This window comes from Monodelphis domestica, chromosome 5 (genome assembly GCF_027887165.1).
Source record: "Monodelphis domestica isolate mMonDom1 chromosome 5, mMonDom1.pri, whole genome shotgun sequence".
Lineage (NCBI taxonomy): Eukaryota > Metazoa > Chordata > Mammalia > Didelphimorphia > Didelphidae > Monodelphis > Monodelphis domestica.
In genome coordinates, this window is record NC_077231.1 from 310,411,506 (window position 1) to 310,431,152 (window position 19,647).

At 51.4% G+C, this 19,647-nt stretch overlaps 1 protein-coding gene across 2 annotated transcripts in view; it reads left to right on the forward strand.

Annotated features, from left to right (window-relative positions):
* Positions 1 to 8,131: 8,131 nt before the first annotated feature.
* The window catches only part of SKAP2 (src kinase associated phosphoprotein 2), a 149,462-nt gene continuing 137,946 nt past the window's right edge, over positions 8,132 to 19,647 (forward strand). The window contains exons 1-3 of one of the 2 annotated variants that reach the window (XM_056800445.1): positions 8,132 to 8,153; positions 12,542 to 12,647; positions 13,890 to 13,915. Coding sequence is in view for 1 of the 2 variants with exons in the window: in XM_056800444.1 (XP_056656422.1) it covers positions 8,555 to 8,621; positions 12,542 to 12,647; positions 13,890 to 13,915 (199 nt within the window). In the remaining variant the exon portion in view is untranslated. Of the gene's footprint in view, positions 8,154 to 8,396; positions 8,622 to 12,541; positions 12,648 to 13,889; positions 13,916 to 19,647 lie in introns of those variants that run through there. The other variant, XM_056800444.1, reaches the window with a different exon arrangement.

Here is a 19,647-nt window from a genome sequence, read left to right on the forward strand (position 1 = left end):
CACTTCCCTAATGAGAATTTCTGCATCTGAAGGGGAAAGTGATGTGGCTCTCCAATGTAATCTCCTTTGTGGCAGAGCGAAGCTCCTTCTCTCCGGTGCCACGGAGAGTTTCATTGATTATTCTTTTTAACTTCATATTATTAGTTTAGAGAACAGCAAGTGAGATTTGATTTCCTTCTTGGTGCTTGTTCCAGCAGGGCTTCGAAGCAGCAGAAAGAAGAAGAGATTTCTTCCTCCCCCCGTTTATCTCTCTTTCGGTCTCACAATCAATCCCAGCAGCTTTAACAATAACCCATAAAAATGACAGAGTCTACAAAGCATCGGCTGAGTGAATCCATCACGACGAGCTCGCGTCTGGGGAAGGCTTCCTACCAGGGCCGAGAGGTGTCACGCAGCAGGTCCATTCTACACAACTGCTCCTCTCTAGTCGGACTCGGGCTGTCCTAGAATGCAGGATGATCCCAGCAGTCTCCCCTTCACTCACCCACACATGAGGAGCCAGGTGGACGCTGCCCCTCCGACCCATTTCTGGAAACTGTCTCCTTGACATCAAGAGCCTTCCTTAGGATTCTGGGAAAGCGAGGAAGGGAAGAGGCCCACGAGAGGAGAGTGGAAGGAAGAGGGGTCGACTCTGCGAGAGCCACTATCAACCACAATTTATTATCGACTTTCTTCCCTCTTTAGCAGGAAACCACAGCGACTTCTTTCTTTTATCAGAAGGGCCTTTCTTGCCTCTGTTGCTGGCTCCCTCTTCTCCTTCCTGTCAAATGAATTTCGACTGTGAGCCTTCCCTTCCTCGTACCTCATCTGGTTTTCTGCTTCTGCTTCGGGATTTCCGAGATGGCTCTGGAGGGAAATCTGCTTTTGGTTTAGTGTGTTTGTCATCAACGAAGCTTTTATATCTCGAGAAGCGAGAACTAGCTCTGAAAACGTCCTGGTTCCCCACGTCCTCCCCTCTTAGGGTTTGGCCTTCTCCTAAGGTTTGTAGCATTGTTTGGTTTCGCCCCAAGTCTCCAGATAGTCAGCCTTTTGGATGGCTTTCCATTGAAGGAAAGCTGAGGACCTGAAGCGAGATGGGCCACAGCTCCTGCTCATCAGGAATTTACCGTTCGGTGAAGACAAAAACCCCCAAACCCAAATAAGCAGCCTAGGAGGAGATACAAAAGGTGAGATCCAGGCGGAGGACCACGAGGGATGATGGAGATAAGGAGGGATGTCAGTGGGTCCCATTTTGGACCAGGAGTTGATGGGGAACTTGCAAAAGCAACATCATCATTCCTGTTCTTGAGCTACTTGTAGGATGAAGCTGTGAAATCTGTGGCAAGAACATTGTGGGTATCTGAAAGGTGGTCCAGTATAGTGGGCAGAGAGCTGGCCTCAAAGTCAAGAAGCCGTGGGTTCAAATCCTACCTACATTTACCTTCCCTCTGTGTGCCTCAGTCTGGGATTGTTCTGCATACTCCCTACCTCTCTTCTCTAAGGGAAGGTGACCTAGACTGTTCAGAACTCCTGTGGAAGAGGAAGTTCATCTGAGCTCCCAACTGCTGTGGATAAACCCCAGATTCTATCTCTGGCCTCACCCTTCTAGCAAGCAGCCTGAGAAAGTGAGTCTTTCAGTTCAAGTATCCACCAGAAGGGTATCTAGGAGGATCAGGGTTCAAATCCAACCTCAGATACTTCCTGGGCAAGCCACGGAACTCCAATTACTTAGCCCTTGTCATTCTTCCTTCTTAGAACTGATACTAAGACAGCACGTGAGGATTTAAAAAAGGGAAAAGGCATCCACTGGACCCTCCAGGCAATTGCAACTTGTCTATATCTTGGAGATTTGCCTCATGTTCACAGAAGCTAATTAATTAATTGCCTATAGCTTCAGAGATGATGAAGGTGTGGCCAGACAAGTTTTAGACTCTCAGGTCAACGCTCTTGCCATTATCCCACAATACCTTTCATTTAGTTAGATATACTAATAAGATAAAAAGAAAACCCTAAGGAATGAGGACAAGATTCAAGGTTTTTTTAAGGAAAGACAAAGAAGAAAGCACCTGGCATGTAGTATTGGTTCAGGCACTAAAAGCTGTGTGGCCTGGAGCCAGCTGTGTACCTTCTCTGGGCCTCAGGGTCCTCATCTGTCAGAGGAAGGGTGAGCCTGGACGGCCTTGGAGGTTTCTGCTAGTGTGAATTTTCACGAGCCTGTAATCTATGATCTTTTCTATGATTTGGGGAGCAGGGATAATAATATAAACTTTCCCACAGCCTCAGTATGTGACCTCAGGCAAATCTACAGGGGAGGAAATTCAAGGCAACAAATGGAAAACACATTTTTAGATCTTGTCTGTCTTTTGTGGTTGACAAAATGCTCTATTTCATGTGACTGCTTTATTACTCAATTTCTCCTGGCTCATCCTCCCTGCGTGCCTTCTTGGGCAATGTCTTCGCCTTGGGACAGAACTGCATTACTTTTGGTTTCCAAGCATCATGGAAAGCCCCCTAAACTCAATAATGGTTGATGATGAAAACGTCCTGCCTTTTTAGAGTCCGAATCCAGAAGTCTGGCCCTGGGAGGGACCTTCTACATCACCTACAGGACCTTCTCGCTCTGAGGATAAGGATGTCCAGGAACTGGTCTTTACGTGTATGTCTCTTGAATCTCCCAGCCCAGAGCTCTTGGCCTTCCACAGACTTTGGCGCCATCTTTAACCTGCCATGACTCCAGTGGCTGGGAAGACGATGGGCTGAAGGCGACACGGTTAGGTATGAGGAGCCTTATTAACATGCCATGGGTGGGGGGCACTTGAAGTCCTCCCAGCCAGGGAAGCTCATTCATCCGCTTCTTCCGAGATCTTTAAAGAGTGATTGTCGTCTTTCTGGCTCATTCGTTCTTCTGTAGACACTTATTGAGGGTGTCTTGGGTGCAGAGCAGTTTCCTAGTCTAGGGTTGGGCTAAGAAATAAAAACAAATGGTGACCACGTACAGTGCTTAGAGGATTACGTATGTGATGTGTTGGGTCTGAAGAGGAAACTTGTTACCTATCGACTTCCTGGGGAGAGGAAACCTTTGGGGGGGAGGCATTTGAATTGAGTGTTAAAGCAATTCATAGGAGATGGGGTGGGGAGGAGGACGTTCCAGGTCCAAGAATACGGGGGCTGGAGAACACAGAGCAGAGAAGAAATGCAAAAGAATGGCACAGTGTTTAAGAACACGGTTAGGAAGGCTAGCAGTCAGAAGGAGCTGAGGCTGGCATGAATTCGAAGGACATTGGAGGGTGCTTTTTAAAGCTATCTTGGGGCTACGAGGAATCAAAGAATGAAGATTCAGATAAGGATAAAGAAGGAAGACCTTGATTTTTACTTTTTTCGTTACATGATTTCCTTCCTTCAATTTTTTGGGTCTGAGGCTAGATTTGAACCCAGGACTGCCTGCCTTTAGGCATGACTCTCAATTCATTACCTTTTTAGACCTTTTTTCCTTTTCTTCCTTATCAGAATCTTTCCTGTTTCTGTCTCTGGAATGTCATTGGGATGATTTTAGACACAGTTCTTACCTATCCTTTCTCTGAACCCTTTGAAATCTGTTCTCTAATGTAGGGTGTGGCACTTCAAGGGGACCAAAGATGAAACATGCCATCCATCTCCTGACAGAGGCAATAATGGACTTGAAACACAGAAGGAGACATACGTTTTGGGCCATGGCCAATGTAGAAATTTGTTTTGCTTAACTCCACATATTTGTTAGGAGGGTTTCTTTTCTTTTCATTGTAGTGAGGGAAAGGTTAGAGAGGGAGAGGAAAAAAGTGCTTGCTAATGACAAAAATAATCAAATTAAGTTTATAAAATAAAATATAGGATGTGGGTCAGGCCATGGCTGGCTTTCCCCTCCTCACTCACAAACTCTAAGATGCCGTAGTCATTTCCTCCTAAAGTTCCCATCATTTCTGGTTCTGTAACTTCCTCCTTCTTGATCAGAATTGAGTCCAGGGGAAGAGTTCCCCTTGTCACTTCCTTCACTTCTCAAAGAATGAAGTTATTATTAAAGGAAGTAAAGAATTTACATTAGCTTCTCTGCCTTTGGCAGAGAGACAAGCAAATGTCTGGACAATGTGATTCTCTCATCATTTTGAGATCACACCTGCATGCCAGGTTTGTGATCTGTTTTTATCCATATATTTCCTCCTTCTGTACCGGCAGCCTGTAGTAACTTCTCCATGACTGCTATTTTTTTCTCCATTAATCTTATTCACATGCTTTGCTCCATCTTCCCTCCAGCCTCTACTGAATGTTCTCCTGTGAATAAATTAAAATATAGAAAGGTCTTTCTTGCTCCCTTTATCTATTCTGTTCCTTTTGAATGAGGCTTACCCTTCTGTAGACATGAATAACAACCATCTGGTAGGAGAATCTGTGGATGGCTTGCCATCAACACCAATGAATAAAGTATTTTTGATGTCAGGGATCCACTGAGTTCTTTTTTTTAAATAATATTTTATTTTTCACCAACTACATGGGAAAACAATTTTTAACATTCATTTAATTTTAATTTTGAGTTCCAAATTCTCTCCCTCCCTCCCTACTTCCCTACTCCCTGAGATGGTAAGCAATATGATATAGATTTTACACGTGTAATCCTGCAAAACATTTTCTCATATTAGTCATTTTGTGGAAGAGAACTCAAACAAAAAATAATAAGGAAGAAAATGAAATAAAGTATGTTTCAATTTGCATTCAAACTCCATCAGTTCTTTCTTGGAGATAAGATGCCATTTTTCATCATGAGTCTCTGGGATTGTCCTGGATCACTTCATTGCTGTCATTACATACAATGATCTCCTTGTTCTGCTCACTTCACTTTGTATCAGTTCATGTAAGACTTTCCAGGGTTTTTTTTTTAAAATCCACAGTAGTATCCCATCACAATCACATACCACAATTTGTTCAGCCATTCCCCCATTGATAGACACCCCCTCAATTTGCTACCACAAAAAGAGTTGCTATATTTTTGTACAAGTCAAGCCTTTCTCCTTTTTTGGGATACAGACTTAGTAGGATCCACTGAATTCTTCAAGTGGAAACAGCCCTTCCATAAGGATATCTTTTTGGTCATCAAGTCCTTTCCACCAAACCTTAATGATTTTTATGAAGGTAAATTTGCCTCTTTGCATTCAGGTCTCCAGTTTATCCTGTTATTACCTATTCTTTGTACATTTGTGCATAGACATCTGGGATCTATCAATTTTTTCTCCCACTGTCTTCTGGGATATTTTTTCCTATGTGTTATTGTTCCTCTCCATGGCTATTTTTCCTGTGTTGTGCTTGCTCCTCTCTGGGGAACAACTTGGCAGATGGAAGGGCCCATGGTACTGTCCCTTTCCCTCCTTCCCTCTTCCCTTTAAAGCCCAGTCAGATTCATAGAACTCCATGTTGTTTGATGCCTTCCAGGTAATGTCATTAGTCACTTCAGGGAAAGTGGTTTCTGTAGGAGGGGAGCAAAAAGTAATTGCTAAGAGTGAGAAGAGAGTGGTTAGCAAGGAAAGTGGTAGTATCTGTTATTGCCAAATTTTTATGAAGTTCAGCAGCGAAGAAGAATGAGATCTGGTAATTTCTGGATGGGATATATAGATGGTCAATGAAAGACTTGGAGGAATGAGGAGATCATTACATGTCTGTAGGTGGAGAGGAAGGAACTACCAAGGGGTTTGGGGTGGAAACAGAGGAGAAAGATGACTCCTGGAGCTAGGTCCTGAAGAAGGAGGGGGAGAACAGACTCAAGAACAGAGGAAGAGAGAGATAAGCTTCAGGAAGAAGTGATAACTTTGTGAGCTGAGGGGAGGAACACTCTGCTAAGAAGGAATGGAGGATAAGGGTGAACTAATGATACATGGTCTCCATCTTTTTAGAAAAAGAGGATGCTCGTTGAGATGTTCTAAGTGTGGGGGTGGGGCCATTATGAGGATTGGAAAAAAGAAGTTTGGAACAGTTGGCTGGAGGAATAAAATAAGGAATCAATAAAAAGGTTGAGAAGGACTGTGGAGCAGCAGCAGAGGCCCATTGGAGGTTAAGTGACAAAGTGTCGTGTGTACAGTCAGCTAGATTTGGTGATTCCCCCAAATCACCCAGAACAACAGTGATGGAGACAGACAAGAATGGGGGTCGCCTAGAGATTTGCAGGCTGTAGCCAAGACATTTCTTAATGTACTGGATGGAGTCCTAGAGCTAGAAGGAACTTCAAATGTCATGTAGCCCTATCAGCATAAGAGAAACAAGAGTCCCTATGTCTACAAGGAAGGAAATAAACACTTATGTAGTACCTGCTGGGCACTAAATACTTTATAAGCATTATCTTAATCAATCCTCACAACAACTCTGTGAGGTGTTTTTTTTTTATTCCTATTTAACAGCTGAGGAAACTGAGGTTAAGGGACTTGTCTAAGAGCACATAGTTAATAAGTGTTACAAGAGACTAGATTGGGACTCATCTTTCTGCCTCCAGACCCTGACCTTTAATCACTGCACACCTATCTGGCTATGAGAGTCCTGGTAACGGTCGTCTAGCTTCTGCCTGAAAATCTTTGAAGTCTGGGAATGCTCTGTTTCCTGGGTTGCCCGTTTCCTTTCATTCGGCTCTAGTTGGGATCTTTTAAAATAATGAGTCACAACTTCCTTCCTGTCCTTTCTCTGTCCTTTGAAGGCACAATGCGGGTTTACTCCCTCTTCCACATGAGAGGTCCTCACATGTCTGAAGCCGGAAGAGAATGATTTGGAACCCTTTGTCGTTGTGGTCGTGCCTTCGGACCACGCTGGAGACTATCAAAGCCATTTGTCAAATGGAGTGTCCAGAAGCTGACATAATACTCCAGAAGGAGTCTGCCCTGGGCAGTGTGGAATGGGCTCTCTCTTGCTCTGGAACCCACACGCAGATCGATGCATCCCAACAATTCATTGACTTTTCTGACTGCTGGGCCATGTCGTTGACTCCTCTTGACCAAAACCCATCACTGAAAGGAATTGTTGCACTCCCTATCTCCCCCTCCACTTATGCAAATGGGTTTTATGCCCTTATGGGATATTTCCTTTATTCATTAGCATTTCCTCCTTCACCACAGCCCAGGTTCAACTCAAGAAGTGGGAGATCAGAGGCATATTAGGGAAACAAAAGCTCTGGTGAGTCCTCCCAAACTAGAAAGGCTTGAGGCAGCTGGGTGTCTCAGTGGACTGAAAGCCAGGTCTCGAGATAGGAGGTCCTAGTTCAAATCTGGCCTCAGACACTTCCTAGCTGAGTGACCCTGGGCAAGTCACTTGACCCCATTGCCTAGCTCTGACCACTCTTCTGCCTTAGAACCAATACACAGTATTGATCCAAAGATGGAAGGGAAAGGGGGGAGGGATGAAGTCTGAGCGGCGCCCAGGAATGCCGCCGGTGGGCCACGAGGATCCCCTGTCCGAAGGGAAGAGGTTAGGCGCTTAATAAATGCTTAGTGACTTCAGTCGGCTTTCACTCCGGGCTCCCGGATACAGAATCACTCAGTGCTCACCCTCTCCAGCTTCGGAGTTCGGTTTGGTTCTAAATGTCCTGCCCGGAGACTCCTTTAATAACGAAGCCTGGAACCAAGGGCCTTTGGGCCCGTGTGCAGCTTTCGCCCGGGCCTCTCACAGTTGCCGGGTACAACCGCATAGAAAAGTCTTCCTCGGCCCCTCGTTAGACCAGTGAGGGCTGCAGAGGGGCCAGGAGAAAGAGGTAGGCGCTGGAACGTGTAACCCCCAGTTTACATCCTGGCCAAGGGCTGACCGGCTTGGGGGCGGGGCGTCATATCACACTCTGATTGGCAAATTTCCTCAAATGGGCGGGATCGGTCCGCCCCCTTACCCACCCTCCGTAGAGGTAAATAATACCAGGACAAACCAAAGGGCGTGGCCAGTCAGTCTAAGAGCTAATCACTAAGGCGTCTTCGGCATCCACCCTGCGGATTGGCTTCTCAGGGAGGCCTGGCGGAAGATCTGAACTTGGTTCTTTTCGACGATTTGAATGGGGCCGCCATATTTGTTTTGGGAACGTGGACACGTATTGCAGACTTGATTTGAATGGTCCCGGGAGTCCCGCACGAGCTAGAAGGAACAGAGGGCAAGCGCTCCAATGCTGTCAGAGCCCAATGTTCTCAGTAAGCAAGAGCACGGGAATAAGCCTAGCGGGTCTCTCCAGAACGCCATTGTATGGTGGGCGCGGCCCGCAGAACGGACGGGACCACGCAGGCGCCTCGCGTCCCCTCTTGGGCCCAGGCTCCTCCCATACCCTCTGGTGGGCGTGTCTTGGGCGGGAACCTAAGGTTGCACAGACGCAATGAGACCCGCTTCTGTCCCAGGCTCCGCCTCTCCTTTCCGGGTGGGCGGGGCTCGGGAGGGGGTGGGGTGGGGGCCGGGCCAGTGGTGAGTCCAGCAGCTGCGGCCGGCCAGGGCGTCAGGGACTTCCTCCTTGGGAGTCAGCTCGGGCCGGGCGGGTAGTCAGGCAGGCCGGCGGGCACTCTTTCTGTCCTTCGGTACGTCTGTCCGTCCAGGCCCCACCATGCCTCAGGCCAGCAGCTTGTCCTCTCCTGGAGCCATCCCCGACGATGTGCGGAGCCTGCTGGCAGGTGAGGCCCAGGGGTGGGGGGAGGACGGCGAGCCGCAGGGGAAACGCGCCCTCAGGCGTGGAGGAACGGTGCGCCGGGCGTCCGGCCGGTGCTGGGACATGGTGTGGCGGTGGAAGCTACCTCTGGAGGAGGGGAGCGGGCGGGGAACTTACCTGTCCCAGCCCCTGTCCGACGCTGGGCTCCAGCACCGCCCCATGTTGGGCCTTCCACAAAGTCTGGCCGGTCCTTCTCCCTGGACCGCCAGGGTCGGCCAGCCCCAACCCCGCCTGTGTCCCAGAGCGGAAACTGAGGCCGAGTGAGGAGGGAGGGGAAACCCCGGGAAAGGTTCAGGAGCTGATGATGCGGCCCACCGAGGGCCCGAAGGGCAGCCCCCTCCCCCCCCCCTCCCCCCGCCGGGGCTAGAAGGGATGCGGGAGGCCCCTCGACAGAGGGGGAAACTGAGGCAGGGAGAGGCTGGAGGAAGACCCCAGACCCGAGGCCAGAAGGGAGCTCAGGAATGGCCTTGACAGCTGGGGAAACTGAGTCTGTGGCCCCCCAGGGGCTGAAGAGGAAGTCGCTTCCCCCTCGCCTCCGAGGGCCCCCCAATTCTCCTGGCCCTGCCGCTCCCTTTTCCGTAGGTTTTCCCTCCCCACCCCCAGCTTCTCTGGAGGGTGTAAGGAAGGAGGGGGAGGGGAGGAGAGATGGGGGGAGGAGCTGAGGAGGGGGGAGCCCTCCCCGGTCCCCCCTAAAAACAGCCTCTCCTTTCACCTAAAATCAGTGGCACGAGTCCATGCCCAGACACCAGAGTGCCCGGTGAAGTGACTGGTCCAGGGTCACCCCGTCGTAGGCCAGATGTGAACTCCAGGCTGCGCTGCGGAGCTGCCCTTTCCAGAGATCCCTTTAAGACGCTGTGGAAGGGGAGCTGCCTCGGAGGAGGCTGGCCTGTTCCTGCAGGAAGGGCCCCCGGGGGGGCCTCTGGGGGGCCCCTGCACCTGGCGGGAGCGCCAAGAGGCCTGTCGGGGCCGCAGAGGCCTCCATCAGCCACGGCCCAATCAGACACGCGAGCCCTGAGGAGGCCTTTCGAGGCCTGACGAAGCGTCTTCCCTTTGGGGGGCTGGTCTGAAAGAATGGGGGGGAGGCGCCCCTATTCCTTAACCTCGCCTTCTGCCTGGAGCTGCTCAACCCTGAGCCGGGAGCCACGGGGGTCAAGGGACTGGCCCAGGGTCACCCGGCTGGGCAGCGCCTGAGGCTGGATTGGAACCCAGAACCTCCTGCCTTCAGGCCCGCTCCGTACCCACCCAGCCACGGTGCGGCCTAGAGAGGGGAGGTCCTGGGTTCCGAGGTGGCCTCAGGCCGTCCCAGCCCAGTGACCCTGGGCCAGTCCCTTGACCCCCGCGGGCCGGGCGGGCTCCCCCCTTCTGTGTCCGAGACACCCAAAGCGCCGTTTGTGTCCCCAGGCTCGTCCGCTGTGAGCCCGAGTGAAGGCCCCCCCACCTCCCCCCTTCAGGTGGGCTCAGTGACGCAGAGCCGGAAGTCTGGCCTCCATCATTGACTCTCCGGAAGGCCCAGCTGGGCCCTGCCTGCGGCCCGCTTTGTGCTGCTCTGGGAGAGGCCGGGGAGAGGCCCGGAGGAGAGGCTGGGGAAAGGCTGGGAGAGGCCCAGAAGAGAGGCTGGGGAAAGGCTGGGAGGAGAGGCTGGGAGAGGCCGGGGAGAGGCCCAGAAGAGAGGCCTGGGAAAGGCTGGGAGAGGCCCGGAGGAGAGGCCTGGCAACGGCCCCCCACGTGAGAGGCCCGGCTGGCCTCCCCCGGAGTTCCTCCCCCTTTCTCACGCTCAGTCGCTCTCCCAGCACCGAGGCTGCCCGTGACCGCAGACAGATGGGCACGGGGCGGGCTGGGGGCTCGCGGGGCGGCCCGGCCTTGTCCTGCCAGGCTCCCGCCGGGCTTCTGGCCGCCGCGTGTTCTGGGCCAAACACGCTCACAGCCTCGGAGGCCCCCGAAAAGAGGTTCTCCTGCTCGGCGGCCGGCCTGCCCTGCTCTCCGGGCAGGGAGGGAGCTGGGGGCGCTGCGGGCTGGGCCCCGCTTTTGGCCCTCCCCTTGTCGGGGAGCTTGTCCGGGTGATGGACCATCAGCCCTTGGCAGGCCCCTGAGAGCGCCGCCCCGCTGGCGCTCGGTCTTCCCTCCCTCCTGGCTCACTGTGGCTCCTGGCGCCCGATTTTTCATGGTCTGAGTGGTGGCAGGAGGCTGGCCGAGGGGGGGGGGGGAGCCCGGAAACCAGCCTCGGTGGCGCTAAATAGTGGCCCGGGAGCCGCTCAGGTGGTCGCCTCCAGCCCGGACCTTTGCTGAGGGGCAGCGCGGCAGGCCCCGCCCCCGCTCCTTGCGGGGTGTTTCTAGGGCGGTCCCCAGGGGAGGAGGAAGGGCAGCCCGGCCGCCCCCTTCAGCCTGGCCCTGGGCTGGGGGGCCGCTCGCCTTGCCTTTGGAATGGCAGGGAAGGAGGCCGGGCCCGTCAGGCTGCGCAGGGGGCAGCGCCTGGCTCGGGCCGCCCCTTCCCTTCTAGTGGGTGCGGACGCCCTGGGCCCCGGCTTGGGGAGGCCCGAGTTGGGGGATGGACGACCGCCGCCCGCTTCCTTTAGTAGAGGCTGAAATGCCTTTTTGGGGAAAACACGTGGGGCCCTGCTCGGTGCTGATCCCGGGCAGGCGCTTTGCTAGCCCTCCGCTGTAATGGACATGAAGACAGGCAATTAACTAGGGGGAGGGGGCGGGGGCTGAAATGGAAGCGCGCCGCCTGGGGGAAGCGCCGGAAGTGGCGGCGATCCGCGAAGGGCAGGACAGAAAAGAAACCCGAAGCCTTCGAAGCCTTCGCGGTTTCTCCCGGGCTCCTGGCCCTGCCGGCGGCCCTGGGGGTCGGGGGGGTCGGGGGGCGCCGTAAAAAGGGCTGTTTCCTGTGGAGTGCTTAGAAGTCGCGGGGACACGTGGGGACACGCAGCGCCCTAAGTTTAGCGGCTCAGTGACGGAGGGGAGGAAGCTGGCGGCGGGTTGGTCCACGAAACTTGGGGCTCTGTTTAGAATGTGGCCGCCCTCTTTCCGAAGGAGATAAGGGGGTGCAGCCACACATCTGCTGGCCACCGGCCGGCCTCCAGGAACAAAGCCTTCGGCTTCTTCGGAGTTTTGCATCCTTAGCGGGGTCTCTGCCAAGGGAAGCCCAGGAGGAGCCGGTTTAGGAACCCCTCCGGGGATCCCTCTCCGGCCTCTCAGTTGTCCTTGGCTAGTGGCGGCATGCCGGCCCTCAGGAAAGGAAAGGGATGATTCGAACTGGCCACCAGGCTCGTCGGGCTCCCTCCCCGGCGGGCCAGCCAGAATGGGCAGCCCGGGGTTTGGGAAGCACGTGGTCCCCGGCAAGCTGTGGGGCTTGTAAGGGGGTGACACCTGCTACTCGCTGGTTCTCCCGCCGGGCGAGGGTCTGTGGGTGGCTGACATTCGGAAACCCCGGCGCCCCTAGAGATCTGAAGTGAGGTGGGGGAGCCACCGGGGCAGTGTCAGCAGACCCCGAGGGCCCCCCAGGATTGCGCCTGAAATGGTTCCACGGGGAGGCTGCGGCTGATCCCGAAGGCCAACTCCTGCCGCACAAAAGCCCTTTGCTTGATTGCCTTTGGAGGCCCCCAACGAGAGCATCCGTTTTCCGGAGTCTGTCCGTCATTACAACTTGCCTTTCTTCCTGGGCATCCAACCAGGCTTTGCTGTTCTAAGCAGAAGCAGGGCAGACCGATTGTGGTCGCCAAGTGGGAAGCCTTTGTCCAATTCACTTCTTGCAGCATGTTTCAGCCGTTGGGCCTAGATGTGAAAATAACATTCACCAGCGGCGGCCATGAGCCCCGCCAGGTAGGAGCGGCCGGCCCGGCTCGCCAGTCTGATCATTGGTACCCTTTTCTTCTCTTGTTGGTCCAGATCTGGAAGCATTCGTGGTGGACACGCTGAGAGGGGAAAATTTGTCCAAGAAAGCGAAGGAAAAGAGAGAATCCCTTATTAAGAAGATAAAAGAGATCAAGTCTGCGTAAGTCCCTCACTTTCACGGATCCTCTCCCTCCTAGACGGCCCTGTGGTGGTCCCGTAGCAGGAAACGGGGCCTTAAAATGACGTCCTCGCCCAGTGGGTGCTAAGTATGTAGGAGGGACAAAATGCAGTGGGGAGAAAGAGCTTTGTTGACGCCTGTCCAGGAGTAGCCGGTGAGCTGGCGTTCTGGATGGTCTATCACTGAGGTGAGGCACGTTTGTGTCCGAGCCTGTCCACGCCCAAGGCCCCCGTGGGCCCCGGAGAGGGCCTTCCGGTTTGGAGGACGAAATCGCTGTCAGCCAGCCCCTGGTGAAGTGTGTCAGGGGGCTTTCCAAGTTCTCAAAGGGAAAACGATGGCAATTTCCCTTCATTCTGTTGCTGAATTGACCTCTCGTCCAACTTTACAAATATGGTGTGAATGTAGTCAGTCCAGATGAGAACATGAAGGAAATAAGTGTGAATTTGTGAAACCGTAAAAGAGAGAGAGAGAGAGAGACAGAGAGAGAGAGAGAGACAGAGAGAGAGAGAGAGAGAGAAGGAGAGAGAGAGAGACAGAGAGAGAGAGAGAGACAGAGAGAGAGAGAGAGGGAGAGAGAGAGAGAGAGAGAGACAGAGAGAGAGAGACAGAGAGAGACAGAGAGAGAGAGAGACAGAGAGAGGGAGAGACAGAGAGAGACAGAGAGGGAAAGAGGGGGAGAGAGAGAGAAGAGAGGAGAGAGAAGAAGAGAAAAAGAGAAAGAAGAGAGAGAGAAGAGAGGAAGGAGAGAGAAAAGAAAGAGAGACAGAGAGAGACAGACAGAGAGAGAGAGAGAGGGAGAGAGACAGAGAGAGAGACAGAGAGAGAGAGAGACAGAGAGAAAGAGAGAAGAGAGGAGAGAGGAGAGAAAAAGAGAAAGAAGAGAGAAGAGAGGAAGGAGAGAGAAAAGAAAGAGAGAGAGACAGACAGAGAGAGAGAGAAAGGGAGAGAGACAGAGACAGAGAGAGAGAGAGAAAGAGAGGAGAGAGAAGAAGAGAAAAAGAGAAAGAGGAGAGAAGAGAGGAAGGAGAGAGAAAAGAAAGAGAGACAGAGAGAGACAGAGAGAGAAAGGGAGAGAGACAGAGAGAGACAGAGAGAGAGACAGAGAGAGACAGAGAGAGAAAGGGAGAGAGACAGAGAGAGACAGAGAGAGATGGGGGGATGGGGGGGCCCAGGAGTGATTTGGGCCTTTTGTAACGGGCCTTTTTGTTTGCTTTTGTTTTGCAGCTATCCTCAGGAGCTCCAGGACAAAGGTACATTTTAAAGGGTTTCTTGGATGGTGGAAAGGTTTAAATGGTGTTTCTCTGTTGTCTTTTCCTCTTTGATCCAGTGAAATGTCGGAAGTTTAAGAGTTGGAGTCAGGGTTTGTGCAGCGCCAGACTTTCCAGGACGAGGGTGTTAGCTCCCCCTGCTGAGAAAAAGAGTGAAGAACCTGGGCTCCGGGACTGACTCGGGCCCAGCTGTTCTTGCATGGAGCTGCGAGCGACTTAATAACAGTTTTAGGGCTTCTGTTACTCAAAGCGTATTACAGGGAAAATGGGGCAGGAAAGGGAATGGCGCTGCTGCTACACCCCGGCTATAAAACAAGTAAAAATCCAGGCCGGCCGGCTGGCCGGCGCTCCTTCAACCCGTTGGACCCCTTGAGAGAGAGGCCAGAAGTCAGACGGGTGCCCGAAGGGGCTTTTATATTCCGGCCTTGCAGGTTCATCTTTGAAAATCAGCTTTGGATGAAGACGTTGTTTTGAACATTCCAAAGACTGATTTCGAAGCTGCGAAAATCTGGATTTTTCACAGAACGTGCCCAAGAGAGCCTGCCGCATGTTCAGATTTCAGAGACGTCCAGGCCTGGGTCGGCTTCATGTGGTGTGAAATCAAATCTGGATTCTGGGGCCCGTCAGGTTTTCTGCCAGAACCGAGCCGAAACTGGCGAGCTGAGCTGGGAGAAGCCGGAGCACTCCCCCCCCCCCCCCCTCCCGGCTCCAGTTCTGTAACCAAACCTGCCAGCCTGATTTCCATGATGCAAATTCATGAGGTCGTGACCCGGAGCCTGTGGATGCTGGTATGAGGGTCACAGTGTGAGGTCAGCAGAGCCTATGTGAAGCCAGATTGGGGGGGGGGGATCGCGTGGTACCTTGTAACTGGGGGCAGCAGATGCCGCCGCGTAATGAGAATCTGCGCCATCCGAGAGGGATGGGCCTGACAGCCCTAGTACACGGAGCGCTTCCTTCTCTCCTCAAACCTGGAATCCCACTCAAAGCATTTTAGAAAGCCAGAGAAGAAGGTCTTCTCTCTCCCCCAGCTCTGCCTTCACTCAGTAGGGAGGTCCAGCATTCTCTCCTCAAGTCAGAGGTATTCCTACTGGACTTTGAGTTAAGCTTGAAGCAAACTCATGAATTTTAACGGCCTCCCTTGAAAACTCTTTTTGAATTTAGGAATCCGGTTATTACAATGGAATGTGGATTCCGCCTTCCGGTCCTTGAGATCTCTGGCCTAGACATATCTCCAGTTTAGTCCACAGTTGTAGCCTCATTGCCAGCAGCCTCTTTGAGGAGTGCCAAGCTAGAGTGCAGCAGGCGGGGCGAGAAGGTAAAGTCACCCTGCAAACTGCAGGCGACTGAACAGCAGGGATTGGGGGCTTCCCCCTCCCTCTCAGGTATGCGCTATTCAGACTGCATCATTGAGAGAAGAGGAAGCCACGGCTGGGAAATGGAGCAGTGAGCCCAGGCGGATGAGAGGTCAAGCCCTTCTCCTTTGCCAGCCTCCTTGTGGACTGTCTAGGACTAGAGGAAGAGCTCACCCTGGCAGGCCCTGCTGGAAAGCAAGGTGAGAGGTCAGGGGGCGGCCGAGGAAGAGCCCGAGGAAGAGGGAGCCACCGGCCAACCAGAAGCTCTTCTGAAAACAACTTTGTTATGAAAAACAAACAAAACAAAAAGCCAAGTTTGTTAAATCATGAAAGTGTTCACATTTGGGTGCAAATCTGAGAGTTGGTCATCATAGACATAATTCTGACTCTGTGTGTGTGTGTGTGTGTGAGAGAGAGACAGAGAGACAGAAAGAGACAGACAGACAGAGGGAGGGAGGGAAGAGAGAGAGACAGAGACAGAGAGGAGGGAAGAGAGACAGACAGACAGAGAGAGGGAGACAGAGAGATAGAGACAGACAGAGAGAGGGAGGGAGGGAAGAGACAGAGACAGAGAGGAGGGGAGAGAGAGGAGGGAGGAGAGACAGAGAGACAGAGAGGGAGGGAGGGAAGACAGAGAGACAGAGACAGAAAGAAACAGAGAGAGAAAGAGACAGACAGAGAGAGGGAGACAGACAGAGACAGAGAGAGAGGGAGGGAGGGAAGAGACAGACAGAAAGAGACAGACAGACAGAGAGGAGGGGAGAGAGAGGAGGGAGGAGAGACAGACAGACAGAGAGGGAGGGAGGGAGGGGGGAGAGAGAGACAGAGAGAGGGAGAGAGAGAAAGGGAGGGAGGGAGGAGGGGGAGAGAAGTTGGGGGGATGGAGAGGACCTTCTCAGAGTCTCCCATGGAAGTTTTCAGCTTCTATCCCCGAGTTCTGCTCTTCTTTTGGGCGGTGGCCTGTACCCCACATGGGTTCCCATGGGTCATCTTGAAGGGACCCGAGTCAGCCTCCCTCCAACATTTTCCTGTAGCCTAATAGCAATCTTTAGAGTCTTCTGTGTTTTTTCTTCTTTCAACAGCAGTCAAATACAAGACATGACTGTAATCAACAATCCATCATGGAGAACTGATGAAGGGCCTGCTTCGTGCCCAGCCCTGTGCTGGAGGCACTTATTCTAATCCTACCAGGTCTTTATTGAAAAAACACCCAGGTGGATAATTCTCAAAAAAAGAGTAATTTTCAAATGTGAATTTCTAACGTAACTATTTCTTTAGTTATTAAAGCAAAGTTTCTAAAGCAAACAGAGCCCCCCTCCCTTAAAGGAAGGCAGACATATGCACACCCTTGAAAGGACGAAGTTTGCATTTTTTGGAGGTTGACAATTCCAGAAATGAATGCAACAACGGAATTGCCAGAGCATTAAGTTGAGGATCCTTTTCCTTTCTATTTTGGGGTAAGACTGCCTTGTGCGTGTTGATGGGGAGCCTTTTCCACAATCCCTGGGGCCCTGAGTGCTGGAGCTTGACTGTTAACTTTTCATCTGCAAAATGGGGATGAGAATAACAACTCCTCCCTCCCTCCCTCCCTCGCTTCCTCCCTCCCAGGGTCACACTGAGGATCAAATGAGATCATATCTGTAAAGTGATTTGCCAACTTTAAAGCTTTATCTCTGGTGGTAGCTCTGATTATTATCTGCTCCCCATGTGCATTTGTCTCCACAGAATAGGCACCAAAATAGCTTTGTGGAAGCTAATGCTAATTTTTAGAGTCCTCGGAGGAGCTGAAAGAAGTCAGCAGAATGGGACACTGTTTTGAAATTGTCCTTAAGTGTATTGAAAACCTGCCTGGTAGCTCTGCAGATCTTTCAGCTGAGAAGCACCAGTTTTTTGGCTAAAAATATCAAGTTGCTCCCCCATCGTTTTCTCTTCTGTGTTTTGCATCTAGACCCCGAGAACTCATTCCTAGTTGGCCTTGCTCTTGTCCAACAGCGGAGGGCTTTTCTTTTTCCTTCTCCCCCCCTTTAGCCTTTAGACAGAGCCCTTCCTTCTGAAAACACGTCCGACCTCCGGGATGACAGAGCACATCATCCAGCAGGGACCGGGTTTGTTAGATAAGACAGTAAGTGGCTTCAGTGCCTTGAACTTTGGGAAACAGTTGTTTGTATTAGGGACGTCTAAGCAGAAATCTTGCTTACTGTTCACCACGTATAGGAATCTGGTTTTACAGAAAAGGGAGCTGGAGCTGAAAGGCTTCAGCCGAGTCCTCTGCTGGACGCCGAGCTTTCCGAGCCGTGGAGCAGAGTAAAACAATGTTGAGCTTTGAGTCCGGAGGCCTTGATTCTGGCCAGGCCCCGTGACTTAAGTTGTGACCTTGGGCCAGTCCCACCTCTGTGACAGTGGAGGCCCCGAGGATGCTGCCTCAGAATTCTGATTATAAATGACTTTTATACACGTGAGGAGCCTTTCCAGGGCCTAGCGAGAGCCGTGCCTGCATTAGAAGAAGTGATGGGCACTCAGAGGATTGTCCTTCAATATTTTCCTAAACCTAAATTTCAGGGAATGAATACGTAGAATTTTCAAGCGTGTGTGCCTAAGAAGCGGGTTTTGATGACGGCTGGAAGCCGATTAAAAATGGATGGAGCGTCCACCCTTCTACACTAGCTGTTTTTAGATCTCTTTCCCCCTTTCCTTGGATAATAGAGTAGGCCACGGTCCATAAGACAGCAGCATTGTCTATGGCGAAGAGTGAATAAATGCATGTATGGGTAGTTCGAGGACACTTTCCCCACCTCGTCCTCTTTATGAGATGGCCCCGTGTGCTCCTTCTCGTGCACGTGGAGGCACACACCAGGCTTCCCTTCTGGAGTTTATGAATGGCCAGAACAAGTGGTTTTTATGGTGAGTGTGATGGACCCCTTTTATGGGGCCCGCAGTGGGCTGAGGCTCCTGGAATAGAGGCGAGGCCTCTTAGTTCCTTTGGCTGCTCCTCCCCACAGGACGAAATGGGAGCAGTGACTCGCTGGTGCCGCTTCCCCCTCGTCCATGCACAAACGCCATCAGCGTGTCCAAGGTCCTGGGGCCCCTCGGCACCAGGTAATGCTCGAGACGCCGTTTTCTGACGGACGTTTCAGCCTTTCTTTCACGCTAGTGGAAGGAGCTGCCTTTTGAAGCTCAGATTTATTGCAATAAATAAGCCATCGTATCATAAAAGGGACTGAGAGCAAGGGCCTACGTGATGGCCAGAGCCCTGCCAAGTTGTATGGCTTAGAGGAGTTTCCTGCCTCACATGGCGTGTTACAGACCCCAATCCATTTTGTTCCGTTAGGATTAACATCTCTAGATTCTCATTTGGGACGCCTACACACCCCTTTATCTCTTCCCTTTTTTAAAAATAAGCTGTAAAATAGGCTGAGTGACCATTTAGTATTTTGTAATTGATATTAAATTTTGGGGAAAAAACTAGGATTGTGCTTTTAAAAGAGGGGTACATTATTATGTTTTTCTCATCTGTTTTAGGCAGAAATGTAGAAAACATAGCTATTTAATTGTGCAATTGGCTTAGAAATTGGCCAGCCTATCTGGGCCCTTATTGGATGCTATTTGAGCATACAAAAATCGAGCAAAATGGATGATGGGGATTTGACTCCAAATTGTGTGCCTTTAAAAAATTGTTTTCCCAAGAAGGAGACTTCTGGGCGTTCATACCAAACGCCACAGTCTTCTGTCCAACGCAAGTTGCCCCTGAAACGAAAGGAAGCCGAGAATGGAATCAGTGTCTTTTAGACAGTTAACTTTGTATCGTTAATTAAACTTCTGAAAGTTGTCGGATAAATCAAATGCTTTTCTAGGGAAATAAGAAACAGTATTAATGAGCAACAACCCCGTAATTATCCTTGTGAGTACATAACAGGGACACATTCATGTCTTTTCTTTGTGCAATAACTTTTACAAAGAAGTATTTTTAAACTGATCATTAATTTTATGACCACAGAAATGAGATGCAAAATTTATGCTGTTGTCATTGGCCCAGGCTCAAGGCACTGCTGACATTATGTGTGATTGTAATAGAAGGGCTGCCAACTAATGATTCTGGAGACATTTCCTTTGAGCACGCTTTTCTTTTAGATGTCTGATTAGGCGGTAATGCTTTCAATTATATCAGTAAATTGTATTGGCTGTGTTTACCTGATGCCATTGTTGGGGGGAGTTCAGCTTCCTATTACATAAATACAAGTTGAACATTTTCCTTTTAATTTATGTATGTCTTTACAGGTAGATTTGCCAATACTGAGGCTCCCTGGAGGGAAGCAAGGCTTTACGCTGCTCAACAGCGACCCCTCTGCTTAGGTTTCCACGTAG